Consider the following 18,154-nt stretch of genomic DNA (forward strand, 5'->3'; position numbering starts at 1 on the left):
TCCAGGAACATAGTACGTCTTTGTTTTTTCAGGTCTTTTACTAGTGTTTTGTGGTTTTTCTTCATAAAACTCTTGTAAATTTTTGTCAGCCTTGCTACTCGGTACCTAGCTTTTGTTGTGAACTGCATGTTCTTTTCTGTCTTCTTCATTGGCTGTTGCTGAGGTGTAGGTGCCCTTGTTTCCATTAACTGTTGAACTTACTCCCAGTGGGTGGTGAGATTTTCTATGCAATCATGCCATCCACAAGAGCAAGTTTGCCTCCTCCTGTCAGATTATTATGCCTCTCAGTGTTTGTGTCACTGTGTTGGGTAGGATTTTAGTACCATGAGCAATCGTAGAAGTGAAAGCTGGCCTCGTGTCTTGTTCCTGGCTGAAATAGGACTGCTTCTAGAGTTTTACCATTAATTCTATTTGCTGTAGTTTTATATAGTTATATATATATATATATATATATATATATATATATACTCCTTACCATATTAAAAGAGTTCCCTCTGTGAATTCACTAAGGACTTTTAGCAGGAATTCATGCTTTTTTTTGGCATCCCTTGAGATGATTGTGCTGTTCTCCTGTCATCAGCTATGTGATAATTACATTGATAGGTTTTTCCACTGTCTTTGCGTTCCTGGAATACCCCCTAATTGGTAACAGTTTTTTGTTTTATAAACTGCTGAATTTGGTTTACTGATACTTTATTTAGGATTCTTGCATCTGTGTCTCATTCTGTTAGACTCACCTTGGCTGCTTTGCCATTAAGGTATTTGGTTCCTCATAGAACGAACCGGGCAGCCTTCCCTCTTTCCTGTCCCCTGAAATAGTTTGTCACACAGGGATCATGTGTCCCTTAAGGTTTGGTAAAATCTGGCTGCAAAATCATCTGTTCCTGGTGTCTTTGTGGAGGCAAGACTTTTGGCTGCTGACTCAGTTTCTTGAATGGTTATCGGTTTAGTCAGGTTTTTTATTCTTGAGTTAGCTTTTATATATATTTCTAGAAAATTGTCCATTTCATCTCAGTTTGAAAATCTATTGATGTATCATTTTTCATGATATTCTATTGTGATTTAAAAAATTTTAAATCTGTACTTTTCATCCCTTCTTAAAATTTTTTTCATGCTAGTGTTAATTTTGCCTTTTTTTATGACTCATTCATTACTTAAAGACTTGTCTGTTTTATTAATTTTATCACATAACCAGTCTTTTATATTGTGTCCTTCCTGCTGTTTTGGGTTTTTTAAATAAATTTATTTATTTTATTTATTTTTATTTTTGGCTGCATTGGGTCTTTGCTGCTGCGCATGGGCTTTTCTCTAGTTGTGGCGAGTGGGGGCTTCTCATTGAGGTGGCCTCTCCTGCTGTGGAGCACGGGCTCTAGGCACGCGGGCTGCAGTAGTTGTGGCACGTGGGCTCAGTAGTTGTGGCACGTGGGCTCAGTAGTTGTGGCTCGCGGGCTCTAGAGTTCAGGCTCAGTAGTTGTGGTGCATGGGTTTAGCTGCTCTGCGGCATGTGGGATCTTCCCGGACCAGGGCTCGAACCCATGTCCCCTGCATTGGCAGGCGGATTCTTAACCACTGCACCACCAGAGAAACCCCATCTCTGCTGGGTTTTTTTAAATTTATTTTTGGCTGCGTTGGGTTTTCCTTGCTGCATGTGGGTTTTTCTCTGGTTGTGGTGAGCCGGGGCTACTCTTCGTTGTGGTGAGCCGGGGCTACTCTTCGTTGTGGTGCGCAGGCTTCTCATTGCGGTGGCTTCTCTTGTTGTGGAGCATGGGCTCTAGGTGCGCGGGCTTCAGTAGTTGTGGCATACAGGCTCAGTAGTTGTGGCTCTCGGGCTCTAGAGCGCAGGCTCGGTAGTTGTGGCACATGGGCTTAGTTGCTCCATGGCATGTGGGATCCTCCCAGACCAGGGTTCGAACCTGTGTCCCCTGCATTGGCAGGCGGATTCTCAACCACTGTGCCACCAGGGAAGCCCCTCCCTGCTGTTTTTTAAAAAATCTTCTATTTGTTTTTAGATTTTAACTTTATTATTTACCTTTTGTTTTCTTTGGGTTTACTATGTTGTTCTTTTTATAACTTCTTAAAGTGGTGGTTTATTGTTTTATAACTTTTCTTGTGTTTTAAAACAGGCATATTTTAATAAATTTTACCTGCAGATATCACTTTAGCTGCCTTCCAAAAGTTTCAATGTGTAGTTCTTATACTGTCGGTCAGTTCTAAATACTCAACCATTGTGCTATGATTTTCTCATAATTTGTAAGTTAGTTTTAAGTAAATTTTTAAAATTTTTAAACATTTAGGTATTTGCCCATGAGTTTTTATTGTTGAATTCCAATTTAATTGCATTTTTCGCAAAGAATATGATTCACTTTGTATGGAGTTTTTTCTACTTGTCAAGACTTCCTTTCAGAATTTGCTTGGAATTTGCAGACATTCCGCGCATCCTTGAAAACAACACATGTCCTTCAGTTTTGGACTGTAAGGTCTGTCTGTTAAATTGTGCTTATTCTCAAGTTTTCTGTATCCTGAATAGTTTTCTGTGTCTTTGGTTTATCAGTTTATTGTGGAGGTGGTTGTGATTTTGTCAGTTTCTCCTTATAATTCTGTCAGATTTGTCTTGTTGCAAGAAAGTTCGTAATTGTTAAAATACAGGCTTCTCTTGCTGGATGTTTTTCCCTTTGTTATTATGTAATGTCTCTGTTAGGCTTTTTACTTTAATTTCTATTTTGTCTGCTATTAAAACCAGCTTTTTTTTTTTTTGGTATTTGCATGGTATAGCTTCTTAATTTTTTTTTTATTGGCTGCGTTGGGTCTTTGTTGTTGCACACAGGCTTTCTCTAGTGATGAGCCGGGGCTACTCTTCGTTGCCGTGTGCGGGCTTCTCACTGTGGTGGCTTCTCTTGTTGCAGAGCATGGGCTCTAGGCGTGTGGGCTGCAGTAGTTATGGCACTTGGGCTCAGTAGTTGTGGCTCGTGGGCTCTAGAGTGCAGACTCAATAGTTGTGGTGCACGGGCTTAGTTGCTCCGCGGCACGTGGGATCTTCCCACACCAGGGCTCGAACCCATGTCCGCTGCATTGGCAGGCAGATTCTTAACCACTGCACCACCAGGGAAGCCCCCAGCAGTCCATTCTTGTTTCACAGCTGCAGTGTTTTGTCTTACCTCTCTGAAGATATTAATGAAAGTGATGACTGACAGTTTCTTTTCTGTGAATTTCTCTGTTTCCTTGAATTTGTTCTTTCTTTTTATTTGCATTGGTTTCTGTTTTTTAAACTGAAGGCTTTCCAGTCCCCAGGGCAGTGGGTCGTGCCCTCAGTTCCTAGTCTCCAGCCAAGTTCCCTGCCTCCCTCCAGTGCTGGTGTGGATTCTCACTCTGGAGCACAGCCATGTCTCTGTTCTTCTGCTTGAATCTCGTTGTCACGGTTTGCAGCACTGTTGGGCGGGCAATGCTCTGTGGCTCTTGTACTTGCTGCTGTGCCATGAGAACTTGTCAGCCGTGTCTGTGCCCTGCAGATGCCCCGTGTCCTCATCACAGGACTTGTATTTTTAATGACATTAATTGGATGTTTTCCTTAGTTAGCATTTTTCATTAAAAGTAATATAAGTTCACCTTTAAAATTTGGGAATTACCAAAACTTGAATGAGAGAAGTGAAAATCATTTATAATCTCACTACACAACAAAACCCACTGTTGGTAGATGTTTATATAGGACGTATGAAGTAGTCAGGACCGTTTAAGTCCATATGGACAATGTTTTTCCTAAGCACAGGGTCATGCTGTGGGGTGTTGTATAATTTATTTAGATTTACTCTGTTGCATATTTCTGTTTTATGATAGTCTTTGGGATTGTAAGCTTGAGAATTAATCCGAGTCCTAGTTGACTATTTTCATGTTTTCTTCTGATCCAGAGCGGAGAAAATTCCCCCCTCCTTATACTCCACCTACCGCCAAGCCTGCTCCACTGTCAGAGAGAAGCCAGAAGGTAAGGTCAGTGGGTCGTTTGGTCCCCAGACGTGCCCATCTCCACTTCCCTGATCACGAGACGTGTCGGTGGCATCTTGGTCCATCTGGTCTGGTTCTGTCATACTGGGTCTGGCCACAGCTGTGGCTTCAGAGACTGCCCAGCACCGGCCCTGGGACAGCTGTGACACCAGGAGGGCTGCCTGTGACGTCATTCCTTGAACACGCGTGCAGTACAAAATCCACTTGACCATTTCTCATCTTTGTGTGCCCCGCTGAGGTTGTGATGTGGTTTCTGTTTGCCCGTCTGAATTCGAGCTTTAAAGTCAGGTGACCAGCCAGGCCCGAGGCCCGTGGTGTTTGTTCTGCACCGTGTCCTAGTAGGGGGTCTGCCATGGCTCTTTGGCCGTTTGGACTGTTGGGGATCTTTCTGCTTCTAGGGGACAGTGATGTAGACCTGGGCCAGTGTGTGAAAGCGTGCATCAGTGCTTGGAGCAGCTGGGTAGGCTGTCCGCACCCCATACCCCCAGGAACGAGGCGCCATCAGGACAGGGCCTGGTCTGTCGGTGTTGAAATGGTGCAGCTGTTTGCTGGTCAATCCCTCTGACGCCTGCAGGGCCAGTTAGGCTGCATGAGCGACTGCAGCTCTGTTTTCTAATTCTGTCTGCCAGAACCCTCCTTGCATAATCTTCCACAGTTTCTGACAGCCAGGGAGACCCACACCTGTTTGGACCAGTATCGAAACATCTTGCAGACAGGATGCCAAGGGGGCCATAGGGCTGTGTCCACCGTTGAGTGAGGCCTTGCCCTCCTTTCCTAACCCCATGGTCCTGCTTTTGGGGGCTTCTAGAATGTTTTCTAATGCTGCATCTCACAGGGCTAATATTTTTTAGTAAACCTATTAAATGTACGTTGAGGACTGGTAATCCCCTCTAATATACTGATCTTAACATCCTGTTGTAAAGAACAATATCACAATGTTACTTAAAAGTTTGAGAAACAGGGACTAAACCATCATCTGTCCATAATTCTGCTCTCCCCGCCCAGCCTCCCTCCACATGCATTTGGTCTTTATTCATTACATACCTGCTTTTTACACTTGTGGCGATAGTGTGTATAGAACCATGGTTTTTCTTAAACTTCCTTATGAATGTTTTAACTTTGATAGGACATTAACATCCGCCGTCAGGGGAGAGTGTTTCACTTTCCTCCTCATAGGGCCCCAGTCCTCTGTGTGCCCTCTGCAGGGAGAAGCCAGGGACAGCGTCAGGTCTGTGCGCTTCCTATCTGATCTAACCTGTTTAATTGTTAAAATTACCTCCTGTCTCTCAGATGCAGCCTCGCGAAGGGAGGTGGAGCCCAGCTGTGCGGAGGAGCCGCTGGGCCTGCTCACAACTGCCCTGCGAGAGCTCAGGGCCTCAGTGACAGATCCCCCCCAGCACGACGGTGAGGACGGGGCTGTGGGTCGGGCCGTCCGCAGTGTGTGTCCGTGGGTGCACGGGCCAGTCCTGACGTGCTCAGAGCTGGTAGCTGCTCTGTTGCCCATAGTGGCAGTGGTCAGTGCGTTTTCCCTGCAGTTGAGCATCTGGTAGTGAACCCGACCACGGCCTGGTGGGTGTGGAGCATGCCTCCTTTCTGACACTCAGGCTGTCCCAGAGTCTGGGTAGAATACGGATATTCTGCTACTTGGCGTCCCGGTGGGACAGGAGACATAGAGGAGGAAAGCTGCGTTGCTGGCTGTGGGGCTTCTCTCCTTCCTTTACTCCTGGGTGGCTGTGCTCTTCAGCGCTGAGCCTCTGCTTCTGGGACTGTTTCCTATGAGGGGGTCTGGAGGACAAGCATGAGCAGTTCAAAGCGCTCCGTGGCCACAGTGGTCCACAGGTTCCAGTGTTTTTAGATTTTTCCTATGCTAAATGCAGAAACTAAAATACATGAGGCATCTTTTTACCTAGTAACTTCACTAGATTTTTATTTATCATGAATTCATTTAATTCCTATGAGAGTCTCACGGAGGAAATACAGTTGACCCTTGAACAACACAGTTTGTTGGGTTTTTTTAATTTATTTATGTTTGGCTGCGTTGGGTCTTCTTTGCTGCGTGTGGGCTTTTCTCTAGTTGCGGTGAACGGGGGCTACTCTTCGTTGCAGTGCGCGGGCTTCTCATTGCGATGACTTCTCTTGTTGCGGAGCATGGGCTCTAGGCACGTGGGCTTCAGTAGTTGTGACTCGCGGGCTCTAGAGTTCAGGCTCAGTAGTTGTGGCGCACGGGGGCTTAGTTGCTCCATGGCATGTGGGATCTTCCCGGACCAGGGCTCGAACCCGTGTCCCCTGCATTGGCAGGCAGATTCTTAACCACTGCACCACCAGGGAAGTCCGCAACACAGTTTTTAACTGTGTGGGTCTACTCAGTATGTGCAGATTATTTTCAGTAAATATACTGGAAAATTTTTGAAGATAAATGACAATTTCGAAAGTTTCAGATAAACCACATTGCCTAGAAATATTGAGAAAATTAGGTATGTCGTGAATGCATAAAATATACGTAGATTCACATGACATGCAAAATACACGGAAGGCTGTGAGGAGTTAAGCTTGGGGTCAGAAGTTACGCACAGATTTTCATCTGTGGTGGAGGGTCGGCAGCCCCAGCTCTGCACTGTTAGCTCTGCCTCCGCCGTGGTCGTCCTGAGGGCCCAGGATGTCCCCTCGTGGCCAGCGTGGCCCTTCCGAACTCTGCTCCTGCAGCACGTGGTTCTTGGGGAGGTCAAGGCCCGTGTGGGGCCCCAGCGCTGCCGCAAGATGGTCAGCCAGCCAGGCCTGCGAGTCCCTGTGCTGGCAGAGCCGCCGAGGCAGGGCCGGGCGGCCGCAGCGGGCGTCAGTGTGTGCAGAGGTGGCTGGCGGGTGAGGGGCGCGGGGTATAGACACTGGGGCCTTGGTGACGTGAAGAGCTATGCCAGCCCCTCGGAGAAGCCTGGCCACCTGCACTGCAGAAAAGTTCCACTGCTGGCCGGGCGGGGACGAGAGCGGCCCCAGGGTCAGTTGAGAGTGTGGCCCCTGAGGTGGTGGGTGACGCCCCTGCTCATGGCGCTGGTCCCTGCCTTGCAGCGTTGTCGGCTCAGATGGCAGTGATCTCTGAACAGCTCCGCTCCGCCCTGGGCCTCAGCGAGGATGACAGTGACATCGAGGGGGCCCAGGTTCAGCTCAGCGTCCGGGCCCCCGAGCTGCAGCCATGGGAGCAGAGGGTGAGTGTGGGGCGCCAGGGAGACCACATGTGAGTCGAGGGTTTTGGGCCGGTGCTGCCGTTTGCGTACAGACTCTGTGTTTGGGAGGAAGTTGTGGCAGAGGCTGCTCATGGCCCTTTGTGGGTAGGTTTGCTGACCCTGCTCTCTGCTGAGAAGCTCCGTGATGACCCCTGGGGGCCCCTCCCAGGGTTTGGGGATTCCTGTGCCGAGGCGTTGCAGCCTCTTCTCCGGATGGAGGCCCGTTTTCCAGTCTCGTCAGCTCCACTGTGGCCCTGTGCGTCCAGGTTGGAAACGCTGTGACGTGCGTTTGCGGCCCTGAGACCTCTCCTCTCTCAGGTCGTGGACCTCCTGCTGACGTCTTTCTGTCAGAACCTCATGGCGGCCTCCAGCGTTGCCCCACCGGACAGGTAGAGGCTGGGTGGTCTCACCGGGTGGTTTGGAGCTGTCCTGGGGCAGCCTGGGTGCTCGTGATGAGAGTGGCCGTCGTTCCTGGTCCAGCTCTGAGCCTTGGGCCCTGGTCCTGCCCCCCGACTTCGCGCTGCGCTGGGGAAGGGCCTGGGTGGGGTGGGGGCTGACTTGTCCAGCAGGGACGTGGCGACAGTCAGCGTCGCAACAGGAGACCCTCCTGTTTGGGGAACAGCCTGGTTCTTTCTTCGGTCTCTGGTGCCTGATTGCTCGTCCACCAGGCTCCAGGCGGGCAGTGCAGGGCCAGACCTGGCCGCTGCCACTGTTCTCTGTGGCTGTCCCCACAGGCAGGGCCCCTGGGCCGCCCACTTCGTGAGGACCCTGTGCAGACGCAGGCTCCTGCCGGCTCTGCTTAGCAGGCTCTGCCAACTGCTCCGTCACCAGGTAGGGCTGCCACCTCCTCCAGCCAGGAGGCGGGCTCCCTCCTGTCCCCCAACGTTGAACCTCTTTTCTTTTTAAATATTTCTGTACTTATCTACGTATGTATGTATGTATGCATGTGGCTGTGCCCGGTCTTCATTGCGGCATGCGGGATCTTTAGTTGCGGCATGCAGGATCTTTAGTTGCGGCACGCGGGCTCTTAGTTGCGGCACACGGGCTCTTAGTTGCGGCATGCGGGATCTTGAGTTGCGGCACGCGGGATCTTGAGTTGCGGCATGTGGGCTCTTGCGGCATGTGGGATCTCATTTCCTGACCAGGGATCGAACCCTGGCCCCCTGCATTGGGAGCGCGGAGTCTTTAGCCATTAGACCACCAGGGAAGTCCCTGAACCACTCTTCTTTCCTATTTTAGGGCCCGAGCCTGAGTGCCTCACATGTGGTGGGGTTGGCTGCCCTGGCCGTCCACCTCGGCGAGTCCAGGTCTGCCCTCCCGGAGGTGCATGTGGGCCCTCCCACCCCTGCCAGGGGCCTGCCCGTCCCCGAGCTCTTCGACATCCTCCTGCCCTGTAGAACCCAGGAGTCCTCGGCCCTGTGTCTGAAGTGAGTGTCCCTCTTGTCAAAAGTAACACACGTTCATCAGATAAAATTAGCACAGACACACATGCTCTACAGATGACCACTCTTTACCATGTTGGTCTGTACCCTTCCAGAACCTTATCTTGGGTGTATTTATGTGTGTGTTGGTATCTTTGGTTATAAAAGTGAGATCACCCTACTTTGCGACCTGGTTTTCAAGATGCTCACAATGGGCTGCAGGGGCCCTTCTCCAGGTCAGGTGGCCAGCGGCTGGTTGGACCTGCCCCTCAGGTTAGGTTCCGGGGTCTCCCTGTGGTGAGCAGCTTTCTCTGGGGGACGTTTCTACACACACAGCTGTCCCATCCAGAGGGTTTTGAGACCCATCGTCCAGTTACGTGCTCATCCGCTCAGTGCACACTGCGTGCTAGGCCCCCTCCCGGGACCCGGTGAGTCGCAGGGAGCCCGCAGCCTGGGGTCGGCGGGTGTGAGAGATGAGCGGGGGTTGGGTGAGAGTGGCCATCCCATGGGCAGAGCCCTGGGGAGTCCACGTGTGACTCGGGTCCGAAGGGCTTACTGTGGCTGCTGAGGTCAGGACAGAAGCCGGAGACTCTGGTGGGAGATGTTGGCTGGGACCAGGGTCGCGGCTCACGGACTGAGCTGGCATTAGGAGAGACGGGGAGAGCTGAGCACAGGAACGCGGCCTGGGACCAGTGCCCGCCAGCTGTCCGCGCCGTCCACAGCAGCGCCACTGACAAGTCCCCACTGGGAGTCGGGCCCCTTCCTCGCCACAGTCCTGACTCTCTGGGCCTCATGGTCACCTCTGTTCTCGGCAGCCTCTCCCTCCCACACGGCACAGCCCACCATGGGCGGGCAGAGGCTGAGTTGGAAACAGGACGTGCTTCACTCTGGCTCTGAGGTTCTTTTAGGTAGGAACAGTGAATAATTTGCCATCACGCAGGTGAACGAGAGCCTTACGCAATCACACAGGGAACACCCACCTCGCACCTTCTCACTTCATTCACTTTGTTCTGACCGTGGCTTTTGACACGCTGGGAAAGCAAGCCCTTACGTGCAGAGCCTGCGTGTTCATGTGTTTTCTGAGTCTCTCGTCAACGTGGAAAGAGCTCAGGCCAGACGGCGTGACTGGGGTGCTCTTTCCCGAGGGCTCGGTGGAGCCCGCCAGGCTGGGCCTGAGGCTGAGCACCGAGCGGCCGTCGGGCTGCGAGGCTCTCAGTTCACTTCGTGCAGTTCACGCTCTTCTTTCACCTGTTATTTTGCATGGATCCCATTTCTGTGTTATAATTTCTGTTTTCTATTTTCAGATTTTGTACAGCGGCAATTTCTTATTCTTTGTGTAAGTTTTCTTCCCAGTCACATGACATCTTGTACAGCTGTTTGTCTCCAGGCCTTATAAAAAAGGTGAGTCTTCTGGGTTCCTTTTTCTGCTCTCCTGTAACCTCCAGTTTTGTACGGGTTTCTGGCCTGAAGCCTGCGTGGCCTCCATCTCGGTGCTCGGCACCGGCCTCGTTGGTAGCAGACTGTCTCCTGGCGCCACTTGCCGTCTGCTTGGGTTGGACGCTGCCTTTTCCTTCCATCTGAGTTAAGAGGAGGGGCTGGAAGGTGACAACTACAGATGTCCCTCCTTATTTATGAAGTAGGCAAATTAAAAGATTGACGTTCATAGAAAGTGTGTCAGCATTTAACGAAGCACCCTGCACTTCCTCCGAAGATGGCCTGGGAAACTGTGTTAGAACCCTCAGTGTCAAAGGCGGCGGTGCCGCCACAGCGGGAACCAGTGTTGCTGCACCTGCAGAGCTTTAGGGAACGTCTCCCATGAGGTTCGAGCCTGGTTCTTAGTTCCAGGCTCCGCGTCGGACTCCTGGGCGCTGCTGGGAGCTCCACCGCGTCAGGAGCAGCCTGGGGTCCAGGTGCCCCTGTGCTCCCGGTCCCAGGTGCCAACATTTTAAAGTGTGGGATGGAGATCTGGAGGAGTGGCCCAGAAGAGGAAGTCCTTGCCCTGTGTCGCAAGCTCCCCGAGGTCCCCTCAAGCAGCCTGTGGCTCTGTCAGCATGAGGGCGGGGGTCCGACCTCCTAAGGCAAAGATGTGCGGCTCAGTGCATCACCAAGGGGGCATCTCCTGTAGCCAGTGAGCACACTACTTAGTGAGAAGGCGGGGGACGGCCGTGCGTGGCTGCAGGACGTGGCAGCTCAGAGATGCGTGGTCAGGGCTGGCTGCCCACTGAGACCAGGGGCTCCTCGCTGCCAGCCGAGCGCAGCCCGGCCCCTGCTTGTCTCCTCAGTCTCACAGCACACACGCCCCTGTCTTCTTTCAGTTCCAGTTCATCGTGTTCAGATGGTTCTCAGAGGCCCGAGACCCGCCCTCTTGGGAGGACCCGGCCAGCTCCCCCTGGAGGCCCCTGTGCCTGCCCTCCGCGGACTGGCGGCGAGCTGCCCTCTGCCTGTGGAAGCAGAGGACCTCGCGGGAGCTGCTGCAGCGGGAGGGGCTCCGCGTAGGTCCCGCCGGCCCCTCCCCTGCTTCGCTCCTCCACGCTCTGGGCTCTGTGGGCGCAGGACATGGGCGGGCCTGACGCGACGGAAATCACTCCTGGGATCGTCATATTTTAAACACGCCTGTCAGGCTGCGAGCTGGGGCCGGGCGTCTCCAAGCACAGTCACTGGGAGCTTGGCCACTCAGACAACGTGCCCATGTGACTGTTTCTGCCACCTCTTCATAACTTCTCATTTATTTCTTCGATGTTTGCCGGCTTGTTTTGGTCTTTAGAGAAAAAGTTGTGTCGTTTTATTGTATATTTTTTTCAACTCTTTTATCGTTAATTATCAGTCATACAAGAGTAGGTCTGGCCATCTGTCTGACACCAGGAGCAATGAGGCAGGAGCAGCCGTGCCTCGATCACTATCCACACACACGTCCCTGCTGGCGCCACACGGCTCCGGCGTTTACACACACTGCGTGTGCTGCATGCATGTCCCTGGGACACGTTGTTAAACACAGTGTGAGGTTTTGAGGTTAGTCTGTGTTGACGTGTGGAGCTGTGACTATTGGAAGCATGTTCTCACATCAAGTTTACCATTTGGTTATTTGCACAACTCGGTGAGCTAGAACGTGATTGTTGTGCAGATGCCGCGGGCTGTCCAGGACCAGGCAGCAGTGTGGAGGACTGAGTTTAAAAACCAGTTTGAACAGTTTTGGTTATCTTCACGTTCAGAGTTAAATGACTGATTCTTCATCTGGGCTTGGTGCCAGCCTCCCAGTCTAACCCTGGGAGATGGCGTAGGACGATATGTCTGACAGACACACAGGAGACCTCCAGCTATAACGAGAGGGCAGCGTCACAGCCCCAACCTGTGGCTTCTGTGCTCTGTCCTTGCTGTGGTGGTCACTTGGTCCTTTTCTCTCAGTTGACTTACAGAGACTGGTTACAGCTGGAACTAGAAATTCAGCCTGAAGTTGATTCTCTTTCAGATACAGAAAGGTAAGTGTTTAAAGGATCTACCCTTTAAAATGTTAATACAGTTTTGTACACTGTCTTAAGTCTAAGTTTTGTCATTATATCCTCAATTTAACGTTCAGTTTAACATAACAGTGTATGAGTACAATTTTATTCATTCATTCTTTTATTCAAGAAACACTTATTGACCTACAGTTTGCCAGACACTTCTAGAATGTTCTAGAAGCTGGGGATGCAGCGTGAACAAGACAGATGGGGCACCCGAGGCACATACAGGGCTTCCCACTTGCACTTCTGCCCCAATGCCCCTAAACCGTTCTGCCGAGGAACTGTGCAGAACCGGACCCTGTGTGAGCCTGGGGGCGGGCAGGGAGATAAATAAGGCAGATTAGAGGGCGTTGAAGACACCAGACGGGGCTTTGGGAGCTGGTGCCAGCGGGCAAGGAGCAGAGGAGGCTGCGCCTGGTGAGGGCCACAGTGGGGAAGCCCTGGAGGGTCTCAGCTGGTGTCGGCCAACCAGGGAAGCAGAGGGGAGGGTGGGCAGCGCCTTGCCGAGTGCTGGCTTTGAGGCACGGCACCAGGGGTGAGCGGATCAGAATCTGAGCCCCATGTGAGTCCCAGGGCTGGTGACTGAGACCGCCAAGACGTCAGGTGTGCTCTTCTGGCCTCGAGCAGGTGCTGAGGGGCCGTGGGTCAGGGGGCCCAGGAGCCAGAGGTGGCTGTCCTCAAGCCACCGCACTTGGAGTGGTCAGAGACGTCCCTGAACACGGGGGTGCCGTGGCGTGGTGTTAGATTCTGATGGAACAAGTAGAATGAGGAAGGACAGCGATGGGCGATGGGAGGGACGACCCGCTTCCCTTCCCAGCTCGGTGGGCGCTTCCACCTTTCAGGTTTGTGCGCGGCCTGCCTCCTGTGCGCTTCCTTCACGTGCTCACGAGCCCGGGCTTCCTTCCTTGCCAGGAGGGAAAGAAGGAACTAGTTTTCTGGCCTGCGGATCCATAGGACCCCTTCTTAACTCACTCTCAGGTCACTGTGTGTTGATGGTGTGGGGTCCTGTTCAGGGCCTCCTTCCTTCTCTCCTGACTGCAGTTCCAAACAGGCTTTGGCGGCTCGCTTCCTGCCTCTCGTGGTCACGTGGGGAGGTCCTGCTTGGGTCCTGTTATTCCTGCAGGAACAGACTGCAGTGTTGGTGGCTGTCTGTGCTGCAGCTTCAGCACCACGGAGCCTGGTCGATATCTGGATGCTTTGCTGGTGGACCTGGGACAGTGCAGGCACCCCCTCCACCCCCAGCTCAGCAGCTGTGGACCTGCAGTCCCTCTCACCCCTGGCTGAAGCGGACCCTGGCCCGTGCCTCCCTCAGCACAGACCCCCTGGCATTTGCATTGCAGGCGGGACTTCCACCAGTGGGCCATCCACCAGCACTTCCTCCCCGCGCCCTCTGCCACCGGGGGCTGTGACGGAGACCTGGAAGTCGCCTGCACCACGCTTGTCGACGTGCTCATGGACTTCTGCCAAAGGTTAGGAACGTTTGTGCCCAGAAGAGTCGTCTTTTGATTTTGGTAGCTCTAAGAACGTTTTTATTTCTCTCAGTCCAGTTTGTGTTATACAGAGCACAGTTGAACTTATCCTGATCGCAAGTTTGGGTTTTCGAGATAAAGGCAAGCTTCCGGAATCAGCTTTCTCTCTGTGCATAGATTTGCCAGTGGCAGTGACTTGGTCTTTTTGCTTTGTCTCCTGGTATCAGGGTTATTAGCAAATGTGACGAGAATGAAATCTCAGGCAAGTCGTGGGCGCCAGTGTTGTCACCCACAGTGCAGGAAGCACTGGCATGAACTGCCTGCCATGAAAGGCAGGTGTTCCTGGTACCATATGGGCTGTGCCAGGTGTGGCCTTCTGACGTGGCCTGTTTTTCTCATCGTCCTTGTGGTTGCTGTGTTGAGGTGGTACGCCGTGTTATCTCATGGTTTTGATTTGCTTTTCCCCGATGGCTTATGATGTTGAGCATCTTTTCATGTGCTGGTTGACCATTTATGTATCTTTTTTGGACAAATGTCTAATCAGATCATTTGCCTACTTAAAATTGGGTTATTTGCTTATTGAGTCATAAGAGTTCTTTATATATTCTAGATACTCAGTCCTTATCAGATATATGAGTTGCAGATATTTTCTTCCATTCTGTGAGTCATCGGTTCACTCCCTATAAGGGGTACTTTGATGCACAAAAGTTTTAAATTTTGAAGAAGCCTTATTCATCTATTTTTAGATTTAGCTCTTATTTTTAGGCCTTTGATCCATTCTGCGTTAATTTTTTATATGGTGTGAGGTAGGGATCTGGCCCCATTCTTCTGTATGTGGCTATCCAGTTGTCCCCTTTTGTTGTAGAGACTGTCCTTTCCCTGTTGAATGGTCTTGGTACTCCTGTGGAAAGTCCATTAGCCATACATGTGAGAGTTCACTTCTGGACTCCTGATTCTATTCTACTTATCTATACGTCTATCCTTGTGCCAAGACCACACCATTTTGATTACTATAGCTTTGTAGTAAGTTTTAGAATTGGAAAATGTAGGGATTTCTTGGCGGTCCAGTGGTTAGGACTCTGCGCTTTCACTGCTAAGGGCCTGGGTTCAATCCCTGGTCGGGTAACAAGTTCCAACGAGCCACGTGACACAGCCAAAAATAAATAAATTTTAAAAATTGGAAAATGTGAATCCTCCAATTTTGTCCTTTTTCAGGATTGTTTTTGGCTATTCTGGGTCCCTTGCAGTTCCACCTGAATTTTAGGATCAACTTAATCACTTTCTGCAAAATGAGATGAGATTCTGATAATGACTGCACTGTATCTGTAGATCAGTTTGGGTAGCGTTGCCATCTTCCTATCCATGAACATGGGGTGGCTTTCCATTTATTTAGGTCATCTTTAATATTTTCAACAATGTTTTATAGTTTTTAGCGCACAACTCTTGCATCTCCCTGATTAAATTTATTCTTAAGTATTTTATTCTTTTTAGCACCATAGGCTCATTGCTTTAATTTCACTTATTTGCTCTGATGGTTTTTTATTGTGAATTCTTTAGGATTTTCTATATATAAGGTCTTGACATCTGCCAGTAGAGATGGTTTAACTTTTTCTTTTCCAATCTGGATGCCTTATATGTACTGATTTATTTATTTGCTGAATTGTCCTGGCCAGAACTTTACAGGGCAGTGTTGACTGGAAGTGGTATGAGCGGACAGTTTGTCCTGGTCTTGATCTTAGGAGGACACTTTTCAGTCTTTCATCATTAAGTACGGTGTGAACTGTGGGTTTTTCATAGATGCCCTTTGCCAGGTTGAGGAAGGTCCCTTTTGCTCCTAGTTGAGTTTTTTGGGTTTTTTTTTTTTAAATCATGAAAGGGTGTAGCATTTAATTTTATGCTTTATCTGTGTGGTTTTTGGTTTTTTATTCTACTCATATGTTTATTGCATTAATTGATTCTTGCATGTTGAGCCAACCTTGCATTCTTGGGATAAATCCCACTTGGTCGTGGCATGTAATTGTTTTGATGTGTTGCTTGAGTTGGTTGCTGGCTTTTTGCTGTTGTTGGGACACCGTGAGTGTCCTGCAGTCTCTGGGTACCTCCTGGCCCTGTGACCACAGGCCACTCTGGAGGCAGGAAGAGAAGCAGGCAGCCCAGCACAGTTAGGAGACACTTAGGAGGCTTTCACTGTGTTTTCATTTCAGTTCAAGGAGTTATGATCACTCAGAGAATTCTGATTTGGTTGTTGGTGGCTGCACAGGAAATCGGGATATTTTTTCCAGATTGCAGGTGAGTTAGAAGATGTAAAACTCAAGTGTGTCCACTGTGTTTAAGCCACGTGCTATTAAGATATTTATTATGAATATCCACAGTGAGTCCTAAGGAACCTGACCAGAATGAAAGCTTGAGTCACATACACAATGGCTTAGACCAGAGAGACCACGTGCTCTGTGAACTCACCTCACTGTGAACATCACAGGAACATGGAAACGAAAGCTGTAATATGGGAAGCGTCTCCAGGCTTTAGGACGTTTAAAATTTGAAGACAGGAAGTAAAAATACTGACTTTGGTAGTAACATGGTTGCTGCTCCTGTTTTCTGCTTTTTAACTCTTGGTGCTGCATTGGGAGGTCAGGCTCTGAGAATTGATATAAATAACCCTCCACTTGCCTGAGGATCAAGAGTTTGCAGATATCGGAGGCTGGGAGACTCTCCTGTTTCCCGGGTCACTCGGCACCAAGGCAGGAGCACTTTTAGGAGAGTGCAGAAACCGTGTTTCTCATGTTGAAATGAAAGGTGCATTTCTGTCAGCATCCTGCTCTCCCCGGATCTCTTGAGAGTGAGCTCTGGGGTCAGAGTGCGGAGCAAGGCCCCATCCTGCATCCTCGTCCACTGAGTGCACTGGGGGTCTGTAACTTTGGAAGTGTACGTGCAATTCTGTATTATAGGATTCGGTGTTCCCGCTGTCACTCTTAAAAAGTGCCTGACTTTAAAACGTGGGGAATGAAAGAGAAATCATGGAGGATGTGGTCTGGAGCACTGGGAAAATTTACTTAAAAATGAGTAAAACATCCCACAAAAAAAGGACCCGAGTCCCCCTAGCCCTCATCTTGACTTTTGTCCTCCATGTCCGTCATAACTGAACGCAGAAGAAGGTGACCTGTGAGGGCAGACACAGCGGGAGACGTGGGGTTGGGGTCACACATGACGGGGCGATGATGAGACGGGTGCTCTGCATCTGGGGGGTGAGACAGCACGTGTGCCTGCAGGCCGTGTGTGCACCTCACTTGTGTGATTCACCCTCAGGCTGTGCACACACACCCACCTGCACAGGGGAGCAGGTGATAAACGGGTAAAGTGTTAGCCATGGAGAGTCTGGGGAAGGGTATTCTTTGCACTGTTCTTTCTTCATTTTCGCAAAATCCTGCAGTTGTTCAGTCATTTCCAAGTGAAAAGGCTAGTTGCACTCACTCTGCCGGCCCCACCTCAGGGGCCTGCTGGGAGTGAGAGGCCCCAGGATTTCTGCCTCTGGCCGTGCTCTCCTCCAGGAGATGGCTGCTGACCTGGAGCAGGGCCCAGCGCCCCTCGGCCATGCTGCTCCCCGGGGCCACTTCCTCTTCGGAGTTTTCTGCAGACGCCTCCAGGCCCTGGCTCGAGGGTGGGACGTGGCCAGCCGCCTGCAGCGACAGCGGGAGCTGCTCATGTGCAAACGGTAACATGGCTCGTGCCCCAGGGTCTGTCTTCACTTTGGGTTCTCTTCCCACCAGTCACTTGTCTCTGGCCCCCGCCCCAGCCTGGGACGGCATCTTCCCTGGGTCCCCTGGAGAGCAGGGTCTAGAGGTGTGAAAGCACCTGGGGGTGAACGTTCTCCTCCTGGGCTTCAGGAGCCCCTCAGTTCAAAGACCTCGTGTGGAATGTGCGCTCAGGGTCCTCACTGCATTGCGGCTGAGCTGTGATGTCCTTCCCGGTCTCGTGAACTGGTTGTTTAACGCACTGCTCCCCGCCCTTGGTCATCGTGTAACTTCACAGCTGGTTTGGGGACACAAAGTGAGTGTCCTTGGGCCCAGCAGGGCAACAGGCCGCAGACCAGGGCCAGTTCCGAGCGGGCTGGGAGGGTTGGCTGCGCTCCGAGCGTAGCTCTCGGGGTCACCGTCCATGCCTCCCTCCTCCCAGCATCCTCCTCGGCCTGCCCCCCTCCGTGCTTGTCGGCAGCCCCTGCTTGGAGCAGCTGGCCGCCCCCGACTGCGATGACTTCTTCCACTTGGTCAACTCGGAGCTGGTAGGCGCAGGGCAAGTGAGCTGGGGTATGGGGTCGAGGGGCCACGTGGGCACCTCAGGCTGGCTCTGGAAAACTCACCAGTGCATCCGTGGTCACGTGGAGCCAACGGCCTCAGTGCGTGTCCTGCCTGCCCACGCCGGGTCTCTGAGGGTAGGACATGGCGCTCAGAGCCGCGGGTGAGCCCTTCATCTGGCTCGGCACCGGCCTGCGAGGCTAGAGACCGGGCAGCCCCGTTCTCCGGAGCACGACTCCTTCACGGAACCTTCCCCAG

The 18,154-nt window shown here is 51.3% G+C and overlaps 2 protein-coding genes across 11 annotated transcripts in view; one reads left to right on the forward strand and one right to left on the reverse strand.

Moving 5' to 3' along the window:
• FANCA (FA complementation group A) overlaps positions 1-18,154 on the forward strand; it is a 49,147-nt gene that overhangs the window by 25,578 nt on the left and 5,415 nt on the right. For all 9 annotated transcript variants that reach the window (XR_014237945.1, XM_082369484.1, XM_082369485.1 and 6 more), the window contains 13 exons: positions 3,903-3,976; positions 5,287-5,400; positions 7,060-7,196; positions 7,533-7,603; positions 7,949-8,045; positions 8,454-8,641; positions 9,940-10,036; positions 10,951-11,127; positions 12,038-12,111; positions 13,476-13,604; positions 15,809-15,893; positions 17,153-17,316; positions 17,778-17,883. Coding sequence is in view for 8 of the 9 variants with exons in the window: in XM_082369484.1 (XP_082225610.1) it covers positions 3,903-3,976; positions 5,287-5,400; positions 7,060-7,196; positions 7,533-7,603; positions 7,949-8,045; positions 8,454-8,641; positions 9,940-10,036; positions 10,951-11,127; positions 12,038-12,111; positions 13,476-13,604; positions 15,809-15,893; positions 17,153-17,316; positions 17,778-17,883 (1,513 nt within the window). In the remaining variant the exon portion in view is untranslated. The remainder of the gene's footprint in view (positions 1-3,902; positions 3,977-5,286; positions 5,401-7,059; positions 7,197-7,532; positions 7,604-7,948; positions 8,046-8,453; positions 8,642-9,939; positions 10,037-10,950; positions 11,128-12,037; positions 12,112-13,475; positions 13,605-15,808; positions 15,894-17,152; positions 17,317-17,777; positions 17,884-18,154) is intronic.
• The window catches only part of ZNF276 (zinc finger protein 276), a 41,718-nt gene that overhangs the window by 2,877 nt on the left and 20,687 nt on the right, over positions 1-18,154 (reverse strand). The gene's annotated exons all lie outside the window — the stretch shown is intronic.

This window comes from Balaenoptera borealis (genome assembly GCF_965194805.1).
Source record: "Balaenoptera borealis genome assembly, chromosome: 19".
NCBI classification, from domain to species: domain Eukaryota; kingdom Metazoa; phylum Chordata; class Mammalia; order Artiodactyla; family Balaenopteridae; genus Balaenoptera; species Balaenoptera borealis.